Consider the following 16,869-nt stretch of genomic DNA (forward strand, 5'->3'; position numbering starts at 1 on the left):
AGGCAGATGGAAAGCAAAATGATGCAAACCCATCCAAATAGTTAAAAGAAAGGTCTTAAAACTGAGGGTAAAAGACCAATCCTGAAGGAATGACTAGTCAGTCAGATTCTTGTGGTGAAGTAACCCTTATAAACTTTGTTAGGTTCACATTCAAACTTGCCTTTAACATCTTCTGTCCTTATCTTCAAATGTACATTGTGTGAGGAAGGAAAGATATTTTGGTATTTTGGAACAAATCACAGAGTGTAAGTAGCACAACCTGGTAAGAGAAATATTGTTATCAGGAAGGAGGTTTCCCCAAGGTGAGGCACATCCATTGCTTTCACATTGAGCTGACATCCAGCAAGTCTCCAAATGTAAGTCATTCAACAGAAATACAAGTGAAACTTTTTGCAGTACTGAAATCCTTAAAAACTAACATGGCATGCTTAGGACATGATTGAGCTATGTGTTGGAAATTTCCTTCTTTTGCACTTACATGTTTTATAACTTTCTGTGGTTGTGTGTACACTCTTTCTAGTCTTAAATTTTTGTTCATAATTGGATTATTTCAGTATGGAGGAATAGTCTTAAATTCTGAATTAGCTTCCTCTGATTGAAGCTGGAATCCTTAGAAAAATAATAACCTTTTAAAAATGATGAATATTTCCTTTTTCTACTTGATGACCAATTTCACTTTAGTGACTTGAGTATCTGAGGATGGCAGGGTGATCTTCTTTAAACAATGCAGTAGACATGCACAGTACTCCCAGCATAGATAAAGGGTCTAATGATGGAAATGTCACTGGGGAAAATGCTTCTTAGGATGAAATTTCCCACCATCACTGATATTGGGGATGTGCATTTTATTGCCTGAGTGGATTGTAATATGCAGATATTAATCAGGCTAGTGACTCCCCTAAGTTTAAACTCAAGTACAATACTTAATGTGTCCTTTGTATGTATATCCCAAGTCTCTGGTTTCTTTCTTAAAAATATATAGAATAAACAAAGCAAGCCTATTACAAAAAATGGTGGCAGAATCTATGTTAAGTTTTAGGTTAAAGTACAGTGGTGTGTATATATAAAGAATCTACATGTAAGCAATAGAAAGGACACAAACCCCAGTGAAGCTCTCTGTGATCTTCTACAGTGTCAGTGAGCTTATGAAAATGTCACTGCTGATGGTGTATTTTCAGATGGCATATGCCCACATATTTTTATCTTCTTTGCCCTAGCTTAAAATGTACAAATTATATAATGTTCAAATTTTCTGTTGAAATTGCTAAAATAATTTAATCCATGGTCAGTGATATTGTGGTAGTAACTTGAGAAATAGTAGCAACTGTCTCATGAACACTCACGGTACATGGAAGCACTTCCAGACCCTCAGATGTTTTAAGCCTTCAGAAGTCCAAGGTAAGAACTAAGGAATAAAATAACAGTGCTACCAGAGGAGAATCACAGAATTTTCCATACCATGTTAGCTCTGGTCCCGTGGTCTTCAGAACATGATTCCAGGTTGGGTTCCTTTTGTTTGTTTATTTACTTTAGCATTGTGACAAGGCACATTTTAGCTTGTGAACACACCTTTTTTTCCTCATGGGATTTTTTTTTTTTCACAGTTTCGTTTCATAGCTTCGGCTGATTTTGCACCATTTGGCTATACATTCAAATTCTTCACCCACTCTTTATTACAGAAAACTTCTTCCTTCTCATGTTCTCTTAAAATTACAGATGACTCATTAGTACCATGGAAGAAAATATCCTTTTGACAGTGTGACAGGGTACTGGAAATAGAATGAGGTATGTTAGATCTGTAGTGAAAATGCATGTTTGTTAATTCTGGAATGTAGAAATGTATCCATTTAAAAATGTGCTCTTTCCTTGATTGTCTCTTCGATGTTTAAAGACAATTTATTCTCCCTTTTTATCAGCTCTTCTAAAGAGATGCATGCTCCCTCTTTACTGGGGCTGCACGAAGAATCATACAGGAACTTGTGGTTTTAAATTCATGCCTGGTTTGTCATTCCACAGGAGTTTTTAATTGTTACATGGGGTAGGGAGAGTTGTTTGTTTTGTTTTTAATTGGGATTAGGGAGTTTTTCTTGAAAAAGGAGTTTAGGGCTTCCCTGGTGGTGCAGTGGTTGAGAGTCTGCCTGCCGATGCAGGGGACACGGGTTCGTGTCCTGGTCTGGGAGGATCCCGCATGCCGCGGAGCGGCTGGGCCCGTGAGCCATGGCCGCTGAGCCTGTGTGTCTGGAGCCTGTGCTCCACAACGGGAGAGGACACAACAGTGAGAGGCCCACGTACTGCAAAAAAAAAAAAAAAAAAAAGGAGTTTAAAAGAAAATCAGAAAAGTAGATGGTAAAAGCTCAGGATTCCATGAATTGTCATATTTATGATTTTTCTTTGTATATCATTAGCTCTTCTAGAATTACCAGTCACCCAGGCTCTCCCTTACTTGCAAGGCACTACAGTTCACTTCCAAATCTTTCTTACCCATTCATTATTTCTTCCTTAAGTCCCTTTCTTCTTTGTCACCTCCCTGTCTCTGCCTCAGAAACAATCCCAAAATGATGAGGATGGTAGTAAAATAATGATTGCAGTTATTAAGTACCTGTCATATTAATAAGTTTCCCTTCAAGTGAAAGTGACCGAAAACCAACAGAAAGTAGCTTTTGAAAACAAACTAAGCAACAAACAAATAAATGTATGTGTGGGGTAAATCTCGTCTTAATATCAAAGGATCCAGTACCTAAAACATCATCAGGACACAGTCCTTTTCCATTTTTGGTTCTACTTTCACCTATGCTGGCTGCATTCACAGGCTGGCTCTTCCCACAAGATGATAGAAATAGCCACCAGTAGCATGAAACTAACATCCTACAGCCTAGTAACCCCAAGAAAAAGAGCTCTCTTTTTCTTCAAAATTTCTTACACAAGTCCTGAAATTCAGTCTAATTAGGTCACATGGCCTCTTCTGAACCAATCACTGTAACCAAGGGTTTGTGATGCTCTCATTGGCCAGATCAGCATCACATGTTGACCAGTGTTGCCAAGGGGTGGGTCAGCTCCATCCAAGCCACATGGCCAGACAATGAGGCAGAGGTTTTCTCTAAAAGGAAGAGATGGAGACTTTGAAGAAGGTCAGCTAGGCAAGCAGAAACAGTAGCTCTGCCGTATGCACTGTGCATTAGGAAATTTACAGTTCTTATTTAACCGACATGTCCTTCCAAGATAATTCTTCTCTTTGTTTTAAAATGATGAAAGAAGATGTGGTACATATATACAATGGAATATTACTCAGCCATAAAAAGAAACGAAATTGGGTCATTTGTAGAGATGTAGATGCATCTAGAGACTGTCATACAGAGTGAAGTAAGTCAGAAAGAGAAAAACAAATATCGTATGTTAATGCATATATGTGGAACCTAGAAAATGGTACAGATGAACTGGTTTGCAGGGCAGAAATTGAGACACAGATATAGAGAACAAACGTATGGACACCAAGGGGGGAAAGCCGCAGGGGGGTGGGGTTGGTGGTGTGATGAATTGGGCTATTGGGATTGACATGTATATACTGATGTGTATAAAATTGATGACTAAAAAAATAAAATAAAATAATATAAAATAATGAAACTGAGATAAAGTTAATTTTCCTAAGATCATAAAGCTACTAAGTAACAGAGACTAGATTTAAAACCAGATCCGTCAGCTTCCATGGCTCATCACCATGCTACTCTGGGTTTGCAGTTGTCACACTAATGATACCAGTGGAGAAGAGAAGTCAGTGATAGACTCTAAATAAGCCTGTCACTGCTTTTCCTGCCCCTCCACTCATGCCACTTTGCCATCTGTACTCCTCATCTCTTAGGCTGGCAGTATTTCCCAAACCTGACTTGTTGCTTTACTACTTCTGCTGAATCAGGGGCATCCCCTGCCTTTATAAAAACTAAAATCTTTGAGACTCAGGGGGTCTGGATCAGCTTCTAAAATAGAGAAGTACATTTCCCACCAGATTCTAATAGGGTGATAAGCACCTTTTTTTCAAAGAGGACAGATTCAGGAAACTTAAATTGTATGCCTCTGTAAAGAAATGGCATTTATATTGGGATCTCAAGGGTAGAAAGAAGAAGGGAGAGAAACCTTCCAAGGAAAGGGAATAGCCCATAAGAAGACATGTAATATAGCAGGACTGTAGTAAGTAAAAGGCGAGTAAGATGTGATTGGGGAGGTGGGCCTGGGGCTAGATCAAGGCTCCTTTTAGGACATCTTAAGGGTTCGAAATCTAAGGGCAAAATGAATTCTCTGAAGACTTTGGGTAGAGAAGTCACAACGTCCATTTCACTTTTTTTTTTTTTTAATAAATTTATTTATTTATTTTTGGCTGTGTTGGGTCTTCGTTGCTGCGCCTGCACTTTCTCTAGTTGCAGCGAGCGGGGGCTACTCTTCATTGAGGTGCATGGACTTCTCATTGCAGTGGCTTCTCTTGTTGCGGAGCACGGGCTCTAGGTGCATGGGCTTCGGTAGTTGTGGCACGCGGGCTCAGTAGTTGTGGCACGCGGGCTCAGTAGTTGTGGCACACGGGCTTAGTTGCTCCGCGGCCTGTGGGATCTTCCCGAGCCAGGGCTCGAAGCCGTGTCCCCTGTGTTGGCAGGCAGATTCTTAACCACTGCACCACCAGGCAAGTCCCCATTTCACATTTTTAAAGACCAAATTGGGAGTCTTTATGGAGGCTTGGTCTAGATTTTTGACAATGAAGACAATAATGGATGGGATCGGAATCTATTTTGGAGGTGTAATGCTTATCAGATGGGAACAAATGGATGGCATTGTTTTCTGAATATGAAATTTGGGAGGAAGGAAACTGAACGGCAAAGTTCCAATGTGAGAATTGGCGTTGCTTTCAAGTACACAAGTGTTTGTATGTGTATATATTTGAGAACCAGAGAGACACACATTTTTAATCCTTTAATCTTTAAGTGTATATGGCACTTTGAATTCATTAAGGGTATTCTCATGTTTTATTTCATTTTGTTTCATTTCAGCCTTTAAACAACCCTGAGGTTAGTATTGTTATAATCTTCATTCAGATGTAGAAATTGACATGGAAGAGTTTGCCCAAAGTTCTCACACAGAAAAGTCTGCAATAAAACTGGGCCAATTAGTCCTTTTCTGTCAATGAAAAATTTGCTGAGCATATAATAGTGTACCACACCCATGCTATGGGCTGAAGATAACAGGGATGGGAAATATTTGACCCCCAGATTTTATCATTTCACCCTCTGGCTATAATTTTTTCTCTCTGTCTGAGATAGAGGCAGAGCATCTGTAACCCTGGCTGATAGGAGCGCAGCTGGGGAACTCTCCAGCACTGGCCCCACTGCATCTGTTCTACCCAGCTAAAGCCTAGGGACCAGCAATTTTACAGACTCTTTTCTGGGTACAACTTTTTCTCTTTTGCATGAACTTAAAGCAAAGATAAAAAAACTCTAAGGCCTTGAGCCCCCAGACACATTTTTGTTTGCCTCATGCAATACTGTTTACAATTTTGAATTAGTGTCTGAGATTTATAAATCAGAAGGTTGCACACACACATGTATAATCGTGCATATTTAGGATTTCTCATACTATGTCAGATCTAGCATCACTGATTTGCATGCCCAAAATTGGCAGCTCTCTCACACTGCCTAGCCTCTGTGGGGCGTTTTGGTTTGTGATCCCTGGCTACAAGACCCCTGTGCAATTAGATGAGGGATGGATATTAATGCTTGGTGGGCCACAGGAGGCACAAGTCCACAAGTTGTTCTTTAGGCTTATTATCCCGCATCTAAGGGGAAAGACAGAATGAGATTGGGAGAGAAAACATTTTTTAAAATATTGCACACTAACTTCAGAGTCAGGTAGAGAACCTGTGAGAAAGCTTTCCATCTCCCAGTGAGCCAGAAAAGGAGGAAAATCTTGGCCTGAATCCACAGGTTATTAAAAAAAAAGATAGGCAAGGAAGTAGGTGAGACCATTTAGAGAGCTCACAGGAAAAAAAAAAAAGAATTAGATGCCTTGGAATTGGCCCAGAACAAGAGATGTCCCCAGAGATGTGTACTAATCGGAATCTCTTGTCTATGCAGTTCTTTACACCCAAAGCTCTGCAGCATCCCTCCTCCTGCCATGTGGTCTCATTCTGCCTTTTCCCGATGGAACCTCTTCTCGAGCCAGCAGCTTAGAGCTAGAAAAAGTTGACCCCACTTCTGGCAGAAGATAGAGCCAGGGAATTTCCCTAGTTTGAATGCCAAGGCAACATCGAGGGGAGAGAGGTATACCTTGCAACCCAGCTTAGAAGTCTGTTACCATTTTCAGAGTCACACTTGCTTATACACAGGGATAAAATTTCACATTGTCATTATACAGAATTCTATTTAATTAGGAATTACATAGGTTTTTGAATCTATGTGTAAAATATATATATATATATATATATGTATCTCCTTTCTTTGGGAAAATATGTTCGAAGTTCCAAACAATTGACCTCCAAACACATTTTTGGATCACAGTGTAAGTACAAGTTGAAAATTGCCTCTTTAAATTTTGAGGCTAAGGCATAAGTGGAATCAACCAATAGTATATTCTGCATTTTTCTCTTGTTCATGATCATTGCTCACCTTCCTCTGTTATTTCTTGCTTTTGCCAGTACATTTAGAGCAGTGAAATTGCAGTAAATTTGGAGTCAATCCTGTGATTTGGCAATTTTTCAATAATGTTTAGATAAACACAAAGCTGAGCATTAGGTTTAAACCATTTAAGGAACAAGACCCCTAGAGTGAAAGAAAAGTTAAGATAATGGACATATTTTTAAAAGGGAACTGGAAAACTATGGCTTGTTAAATTCAGTGTCCATCCTGAGTAAAAAAAAATAAGCAAACACTTTCTAAAAACCCAGAGACAAAAAAAGACTACTAAATAGTAATGGGTACAGATTCATAAATAGCAATCCTACCAAACTATTATAACCTAAGTGTTTCCTTATTGACTATGCAGTTAGATAAAGGGGAAGGATTTTATTCCAGGTACACAACACGAGAACTGTTAATAAAAACAGATTCACAGCTCTCCTATTGCAGACTCACCTGAGTTATTTATTAAAAGTACAGAATACAAGGCATCAGAATCTGACCTACTGAATTGGAATCACAACACCTCTGTGAACTTAGTGTACTTATTCCCATTTTTCAAAAGAGGCAAATAAGTCACAGAAAAGTTAGTAACTTGTCCAGGATCTCAGTGCTGGAAGGCAGCACAGCCAGATTTTGCGCGAGGCATCCAACTCCAGAGTCTGCACTCAATAAATACGTAAGTTAAAACAAATCCTACTTATGTTTTTCTAATTTGCTTTCCAGACTATTAAGCTTTGATTATCAGGGGTGTTTACCTGTTTGGGTTTTCGTTGTTTCCTTTAAAGCTAGAATTGACTTTTACCTGGCAAGGCTTGCTGAAGAGAGTATGAACTGGCAGTACAATGAATGGTTTACACCTAGGTCTGCGCTGCCCAATTCAGTGGACATTAGTCACGTATGGCTATTGTACTTGAAACGTACTTGAAATGTGGTGAGTTCAGTCTCTGAAGACGTACAGTTGGTATGACAAGCGGATGTAAACTATCTCAATAATTTTTAATTCTGACTTCATCCCCAAATGATAATTTATTGGATATATTGGGTTAAAGAAAACATTATTCAAATTAATTTCATCTGCTTCTTTTTCTTTTTCTAAACATGGCTACTAGAATATTTAAAATCACATATGTGGCTTAGATTTGTAGTTCATGTAATATTTCTATTGGGCAGCTCCAGTCTACGTAAACCTTCACTTACCCTTCTAGATTTTCTTCCATTAGTATAGATAGTTGAACATTTACTAGTTTTCAAGCTTCTTGGGGTCATAACTTACTATTTACTCCAAACTACTTGGGGGCCTTTGTTTTCCCTATAAACTTTAGCACAGAGCTTTGCAAATATTGTCCTAAACAATTAACACAAATCTTCTGCATTGAAGTCAATTGAATTAACAATTGAGCTGAGAATTAGATCCAGGCTGCTTTCCAGGTGTCCACCACGCTCATACATATTAACAACTTATCATATAGGGACTTTATAAATGCTACTTGAGTTTGGTAGCTATACATGAAGAGATAAGTGACAAGCCTGATCAATATCTAGTATGTGAAGAGAGTTACATTCCTACAAATGTGTCTTTAAAAGTGATATTTTTATATATAGAATCTCATCTCTAATTCAGTCAAAATGCTGTTTTGAAATTGGTTCTGAGGCACAGTGTTATTCTCAGGTTAAAATGATTTCATGAGTTTCCTACAGCCTTGGGCTGTAAAAAAAATAAAAAGCCTGTTTCAAGCTGGATACTACTATACCAGCCGTTTATCCTCCACCATCAATATTGAAGTTTTTCTTTTCTACTGAAGTGACGTAATGCAATAAAAATTGTCCTGAGTAGTTATGTTAATGAAATTTGTATTAAACTAATTAGATTTAAAGGATGCTAAAATACTTTCCTCTAATAAGCCATTCAGTACATTCTTTGAAAAAGTCAACACTGAACTTGTACACTTAGAATGGACAAGATGGTAAATTTTATTTTATGTGTATTCTACCACAATAAAAAAAAATGGGGTGGGGGTAATAGTAACATCTTGGCTAGTCTTTTAATTCTTTCCTTTTTGATCCCTTTCTTATCTGTGAAATGAGGAAGGCAAATATCTGTATGTTTGAAAATTCTAGAGTTACTTGACCACTTGTAAGTAAACAGTGTTCCCTTCTGACTCTCTCCTCCCTTCAATACTATCAATACCATTATTTGGGGAAACATGTATTTGAGAGTCTTTAGGGGCAAGTATCCTTTCATTAATCCTCAACACTTAGAAACTAAATGTTTGGCTTCTTCTCTGTGCAAGTAAATATAAGGAGGATGGATACAGGTAGATGAGGAAATAGATAGAAGATCAGTTACAAATAGCAAATTTGAAGTTCTAAATGGAACTTATTGACATAAAAATGGTAACAGAGTCAAGATTCTAATATTGGACTGCTCTGTAATTCAGCTGTTTAAAATGAATCCATAAACACTTCAAAGCAACATTTGTGTAGTTTGTATGTAAATATATGTTTCAACCTGGGAACAGCAAAGTCCTCACAGAAGAAACCCTCTGAAATAGTCCCTTAGTGCCGGTGTTATCATCAGCTTCTCAGGAGCTCTATCAAGGATGTCTTATCTATCTATACGGCTTGTGAAAAATTAAAGGAGGACAAATATTGCTGTACAGGAAAATCTCATTAATTCCATTATACATTCTAATTGTAAGCACTTACACACTGTACACATACTTCTTATAAATATGAAGTTAAAATATATTCTTTGAATTTTTTAAATAAATAAAGAGAATATACCCTAAAAGCAGTAGAAGTTTCCATCTAAGGCTTGAACAATTGGGAATTTTGTCCTTTTGCCTTTCACTTTTGTGTCAAAATATTAATTCCCCTATGTGAAAGGACTTCTAGATTGAGAATTATTTATCAGCATCAGGGTGCCGTGGCTTTCGTTAGCTTTACCCTGCTGAGTTCTGACCCTTTGCCCTGCCTTTTTGGGTTCCTCTTGGTTCAGCTTCTGAGTCTTGCTTCTTTTTCTTCTTGGTCCTTAGGGCAGAATTTCTTTCTCTCTCCAACCCTTTCTTTTGGCCTCTGCAGCTTTGCCTTTGGTTTCATCACCCTCTTCCTCCATCTCTTCTACTTCTTTTTTTGTTAGGTCTGCTCATGGTTTGGGCTGGAGGGTGGCCACAGAGCCGAAGACACAGGTCGTCTCTTCTGCACGTGGTCTCCTCTCCTCAGGATGAGCTGGATTATCATTCTTATCCACTGAGCGACAATCAGTACCATCTTCATCCCCCTCTTCCTCCAGCCCATGATTTAGGTCCCGCATGGACTGTAACTTCTTTTCCAAAATTAGGCTTGTAATGTTATTTGAAATGAGGGAATTCTTATTTTAAAAAGATATATTCTACATTATGTTTTTACTGGGTCTCCCACTCCCAGATCACAATATTTCCATCAGGTTTTACTCAGCATAATTTTGGGGAAAGGAAGCATAGGCAGTTGGTTTACAAGGTGGGCCATATTCGGTCCTGATTTAGCTCACTCAGAGCCTTTCTGTGTCCTTGCATGTGTGTACTCCCTAGGGCAAAGGCATTTGCATTGCAGAAGTCTGTGCACATTTTATGATGATCTCACAATGCCATTTAGGGACAGCGGCACTGAATGAATCAGAGAAAAAGAGCACTAAGTAGACACGGGTGATTGCTCCTCCAATAAGGACAGGTGAAACTCTCCCCTCCTATAAATGGACGTTGTGACACAGTTTTCTTTGTACTCTGGACCCACAGTCCATCAAAGATGAAAGTGGAAATATGGAGTCAAAGTTAGATGTAGAGCAATGCATCTCAAACTCTCTGTTGTGAAGGTGTGGTTGCTATTCTATAAAATACAATAAAATTAATTTCTAGAAAGTTGAAATGAAAAATAGACCTGCAAAATACACCCTGTCTTTTTATTATTACATTCAACAGATGTAAAATTAGTCTGTCAAATTGTCTTACAAGTTTCTAAATACTTACTCTCAAATCTTGTCACAGATCAGGAACAACTTGGAGACCAGCACTGGTTGGGGGACCATTTTCACAGCCCTGATTTAGGGCACTCTGACATATACCAGCGAGGAAGTGCTATTTTCAAACAGCAACTCAGTAAATGTTTTGGAGTAATTACTCTATTTCAATTTAGAAAACCCTGAAGGTAGAGGAGAAAAGAAATGAGAAATCTATAAATGACCTGCAGACTAAATGTAGAGAATAAACCCTTGTCAAAGATTTTTAGTAGAAAGTAAACATAAGGTTAATGCTTGCTATGTCATAATGTGATCTACACAGATATGTGTCCTCAGTCAGAAAAACAGTATTTTTGGAGAATGGGGTTTAAATTTAAAAGATTTGGAGTTCCCTTCTTAATATATGTTCTTCATAGAGAAATAGGTTCCACTCCCCCCAATCTGAATGTACACAAAGGTCTTAGGAAACACTGAGTCAGAATCCTTGATACACAATTGTATGTTGCTGCTTTGTTTTTTGTTGTTGTTTGTTTGTTTGTTTTTGTCCACACACTGCTAATTGTGCTCAGATATGTCTAATTTTTAGAATGCCAGTTCCATTCACATCCATGGATCCTAGATTCTGCAGGGGCTTTGAGCTTTTCCTCTAAGAAAGCACTACATGAAATAGGCAGCCAGTTGGGACTAGAATTCAGTGTGTCAGCTAACTCAGAAATCCCAATACAGAGTTTAGCACTCCTGGTCAACAGATACTCTCCAGGGAGCTTGGCCTCCAGAACTCAATTATTGGATTACATCCATTTAACCCAAGACTGGGTTTGATGGTGGCTGTTTTTATTTCCTATTATAAATAGAGTGATAATGTTTATTTTATAAGCAGAAATGGTAAAAGAATATTTATTTCAAAAATATTATTTGTCTTACTGAATGATTTTGCATTCCAGAGCATTAATTTTCAAGATATTTGAAATGGAAAAGCTGAAATCGCTGTAAAAGGAATGTAGTGTCCTAAGATCTGTAGAATGAAATGATACGTGCACCCATTTGAGACTTTTTCCTTTAACTCAAATATTTAAAATATTAAGAAAATAAATAAATTATCTTGGCTAACTGTCTTATATACGATAAAATTGCAGGTAAGTATCAAGTCAAAGGTGAGTTATACCATTGGATGTTGTCTCTAGTTAAGAAGAGATCCAGTAACAGTTTGTCTTCATGGTGCACGTCGGAAGTTGCAACATTGGAATAATTCATTTTGACAAATGATAGAAGGTGGGTAATAGAGTTTAAATGGTTTATACTTTTATACTTCTATGTGTTCCTATCTTACAGACTTTTATAGTATTGAATAAAGGGAAGGCCATCTTCCGGTTCAGTGCCACTTCTGCCCTGTACATTTTAACTCCCTTCAATCCTCTTAGGAAAATAGCTATTAAGATTTTGGTACATTCATATCCTTTTCATGTGATCAATATCAGCTATTAGTACATAATCTATAAATGCTTTGTAGCTAAATATAAAATTAACTTGGGAAATGTCCATATTCTGTGGTTTTATCACCCTCATTTTGTATTTTCTTTGGTCATATAAGCCTTATTCTTAAAATTTATTACATAGATGTCACTGAAACTTACATAGTCTTTAATATTATATATGTACTATATATATATCTTTCAAATACATATTATACATCAAAGTCTTTAACATTATATATATCTTTCTAAAAACATATGTATCAAGTCCTACAAATCTAGTGTAAAATAGCCATATTTATTTTTAAGATATGGTACAAAGTTTCTGATTTTCTAGAATTTGCAGTGAATAATGATATAATAGCAAAAAATTTCCATCCAGAGCCAATATAGAGCTATCTATAATACAAAGCATTTTAGTGTGCCTTAGAATTAACCTTTAAGCATATTTTCCATGGGAGAAGATCAGGGGGCTTTGGCCAATATTTAGCTAGTTTTTGAACTTTCCTAATGAAATCTGTGAGGAAGTACTGGAATATTGGCTTAATTTCAAATTTAAGTCATTGAATTATGACTCTGCTGTGCAAAACTGATTGCTTAGTAAAGGCTTTGGAAGTTAATGAAAGACGCTAAGATTGTATTTCCAAGTGGTCTTTAGGGATTTGGCTTTGAGATTCTCATTGGTGTTAAAAAAGGATTCTGCAACTAAATTCATCTGTTCATATTCATTCATTCATATTCATTCATATTCATTGGCAAAAACCTTCACTTCTGATTATGTCTCATTTGATAGCTTTGGCCATAATAAATATAGAAATACTATTATAATTATCATAAACTTACACTACCTGATTTTTTGAAAAAAGACTTTAAAACCTAAAAATCCGTTCTATTTCTAAACTGATAGCAAGAGATTTCTTATGGTATAAATACGATATTATTAAAAATCAAAGATTTGAAACACAAAATTTATATGTTCGGGGTTTTTACATTTATGGAGGTTTCATCATCCTAGTTTGTGTTCCTAGTGCCATCATGTGGTCATTTGATGAAAACTTTCTTTTTCACACACGGAAAATTTTTGCTTTGGCAGTAAACTGTAGTGGAAAGAATATTGGATGTGAAAGTAATAAACCTGTGTTTTAGTCTGTGGCCAAGTTATCTAATTTCTTTAGATCTTACGCATTATTTCTCTGATTTCTAAAATACAGGGATTGAACAGTTGTTTTTTAAGGTCCCTTTCAGCTCCATAATTCTGTTATGTCATAGTTAGTCATTGGTTTTAGCTAACACTTAGATCATGTCTACTAATATACAGACCTGTTCCAAGTACTTCACATATATTAACCCATTTAATCTGTACCTCAAACTATGAGTTCCATACCTGATTAGCTCCACTACATAAAATTCAGTAGAGATACAAGAAGCTTCCATGGCACAGAGAGGCTGAGTGACTTGCCCAAGTCATTTTTATGTTGCTAAGATCACCTTTATGTTGAATTTTAATTACATTCACATCATGTTAAGTCATGGCCTTGAAGAATATTCACTTTCAATCTTATCCAGTGCTGCTACATGTTTACAAACTCAGCTGAAATAGAGCAACCCGACCCTTAACACCATGCTGTACTTTAACTACATAAATTTTAATGTATTCAACTATATTTTATCACATGTATTTAAGAAGTTACAATTCTGCAAGGATGTGCCTTCCTCAACAATTTACTATTTTAATCAACTAAATTAGTTCAAGTCAGTGCTCTCTGCTCAAAAGCTGTACCACTCCAAAGTGCCCACGGGTTTCCCCCTAAAGTCTTCTGGGAGGTAAATAGATTGATTTAATAATAGTAGCAAAAGCCGCACTTTATACTTTTATAACGCTTTCTCATACATTATCTCACTTAATCTATACAATTACTCTGTGAGGGTGATATTATTATCCAAATTTTATGGATGATAAAAATGAAATTTAAAGAGATTAGATGACTTGCCCATAGGGTATTTGTCCCTGAGTCCTGGCCAAACTGCAGGTTGAGCTTTTCAATGTTAGTTTTATGTAATATGATACATGGATTTGGGTTTTCTTTTGTGTGTTCCTTAACAATGACCTACATTATTCAGCATGCTAATTATGTGCACTATTTTGACGAACTGTGTGTTTATGACAATGAGTAACCCTCCCGACTGGACAAAGAATGTAGAGTAAGTTCAACTTACGTTTTAAGCGACCTACATGAGTATGTATATGTGTGTGTGTATAGATAAATAGACATACAGACATATATATCTATATCTATATATATATGTATTTAGTATTTAATCTCTCTCCTTCACGTGTACTTGGTGGTTACCAGAAGCCCATCATTCTTGGACACTCGCCACTTTTCCTGTAGGATTTACAGTGACCAAAGCAAATGTTATGAAAGTACTCACAGAAAGGAACCAATATGGTAGACCTTGGTTCCAGTTCATTTCCAGATGAATTCAGTGAGTCTTACACTTGCCCTAAAAGGATAATATTGAGCCTCACAAAGTTTTCACTTCCATCAGACACATCCGCTCCATGCCAGGCCTATATCAGTTTCAAACGTGGTCACCAAAAAATTTGCTGAAAAAAAAAAGCCCACAAAATTTGGGATTTTCAAACTTGAAAATTTAATTGAGGGCTAAGCTAACCGACGTGAAAGTTAGGGTAGGATTTTCAGAAACCAGATGCATTACTAACTGTATTGATGGGCTCTGTTCTGGGATACTTTTGAGGACAGAGAGGCCAGATGTGTGATAAGTGCTGCTGCGTCTGCTTGCGTGGCCGACGTGGTAGCCAGTATTGCTCTGTGCCTGCTGACCCTTAAAACAACCACCACGGGGGTGTTTCCAAGGGCTTTTTCCCTTCCTGGAAACTTCCAGGTTGGACCCAATCAAAAAAGGGATAAAAATTCTGAAGAAAATAAAAAATTTATAAACAAAGGATTTCTAAAGTATTAAAGCTACCATGTGAGGCCCACAGGTCTCAAGTTGCCCTAGTTGCCATGATTTCATTCTCCAACTTCCGAGTCGAAGATTAAAACTTTGGAAACATCTAAGTTTCTACTCAGAAATATCTAAATTTCTGCTCATTTAAACTGAGTAGAAGATTTAAATTTGAGGAACATCTAAGTTTCCAGTCTAAGACTCAGTATTTTATTCTAAACTAAATTTTCACCTCTTATGACCTTAATTAAACTTACCCACTTTTGATGTTAACAAAATTCTTTTTTCCAAGTAAGTTAACCTAGCTTATCTTAAAGAAAGAGAAAAACTTGAAACTAATTTGTCCATGTTCCCTCATTCATAAAACCTGGCTGAAATTGAGTTTTTTTACTTTCTAAAGGAAAATCATTTTATGCTTCTGCAATATTGTTGATCAGCTACTCCATCATGTGAATGTACTGGGTAATTCTCAGAGGCTCTCTTCATGTATGTCAATACTAAGACATTTCAGATACACTTTATACAGTGTGTGGTTCTCACCCTACTCTTAGGACAATTTAAAGCCAACTCTTCATGTGTTAGGGAGTTGAATTTAAAGTTACGGCTATGTTTTATTTCCCTGGAAATAATATTAACTTGCTTAGATTCGTTTTATAATATTCATCTGTTCCCCTAATAGAGAGACAATTAATTGAAATTGCTGTGAAAGATAATGATTAGTTTATCCATTCTTTTTGGATACTTGTTTCCAGGTACACTTTCACAGGAATATATACTTTTGAATCACTTATAAAAATTATTGCAAGGGGCTTCTGTTTAGAAGATTTTACCTTCCTTCGGGACCCATGGAACTGGCTCGACTTCACTGTCATTACATTTGCGTAAGTGCCTTTCTTGGAAGCTTCAAAAGAGACTATATTTTGGCTTCTATAAGTGCTCATGCTTTTAAAGAATAAACTTGCTTTAACTGTAGAATATTTCAGTGTGATTTATATATTTAAGCTCTGGATTTTAATTTAGCGCAACAGAGCTCAAAGTGGCATTACACTTTGGCATAAAGGCTTTGCAGTATTTGAAATTACAATTTTCACATGTAACAAACATCTGTCAGCAAATTTCATACATGCTGCTTTTTCAACAGGTGCGCGCACACACACACACACACACCCTAATATGAAGGCATAAATGTATTCATAATACATCTGTGAAAATGGCTTTTTAAAATTACAGCCAAAAACAGTTCTGCTGACCCTACAGATTTCAGTTGACCTTACCCACATCACACACTCTCCCCAGCTTCTTTGGTAGAATAATAGAAAATAAACATCAAAACATTCTGACAAATCAAACTAATAGAAAAAATAAGGTAGTTAATATATTATGTATTTAATACTAAATTATTATTTCATCAGTCAATTGATAATTAAGACATATAAACAAAACACGCTCTCTCTGCCTCTTCCTATATCTTACCTGATCCCTTTCCTTTCTTCCTCTCTTCTTTCCCATTATCATTTTCTTCATCTTTTTCTTTATATTAACCTTCTTATCCTTATTTCCCATCCAGATACACTCAGTATTGTGCACAATTTCTGCAGTCCTGCTTGTTTTTTTTCTTTGTCTAGTAATATACTTCCCCAAGGAAGAAGACACTCAGAAAAGTAACAGAAAGCTACTCAGCAGTAGGTAAAATTAGAGTGTGGAGGAAGGTGGACCAATACAGTTCACTCTCATCCTTCAGGAGCTGACATTCTTGGCCTCTTACAGGTGTAAGGAGGTG

The 16,869-nt window shown here is 36.9% G+C and overlaps 1 protein-coding gene across 6 annotated transcripts in view; it reads left to right on the plus strand.

Moving 5' to 3' along the window:
* The window catches only part of SCN1A (sodium voltage-gated channel alpha subunit 1), a 164,136-nt gene that overhangs the window by 70,456 nt on the left and 76,811 nt on the right, over positions 1-16,869 (plus strand). For 5 of the 6 annotated variants that reach the window (XM_060302323.1, XM_060302322.1, XM_060302321.1 and 2 more), the window contains 3 exons: positions 11,980-12,097; positions 14,231-14,321; positions 15,842-15,970. In XM_060302323.1, coding sequence (XP_060158306.1) covers positions 11,980-12,097; positions 14,231-14,321; positions 15,842-15,970 — 338 coding nt within the window. Of the gene's footprint in view, positions 1-11,765; positions 11,784-11,979; positions 12,098-14,230; positions 14,322-15,841; positions 15,971-16,869 lie in introns of those variants that run through there. The other variant, XM_060302325.1, reaches the window with a different exon arrangement.

The sequence above is a fragment of the Globicephala melas genome, chromosome 7, assembly GCF_963455315.2.
Source record: "Globicephala melas chromosome 7, mGloMel1.2, whole genome shotgun sequence".
In the NCBI taxonomy this organism is placed as follows: domain Eukaryota; kingdom Metazoa; phylum Chordata; class Mammalia; order Artiodactyla; family Delphinidae; genus Globicephala; species Globicephala melas.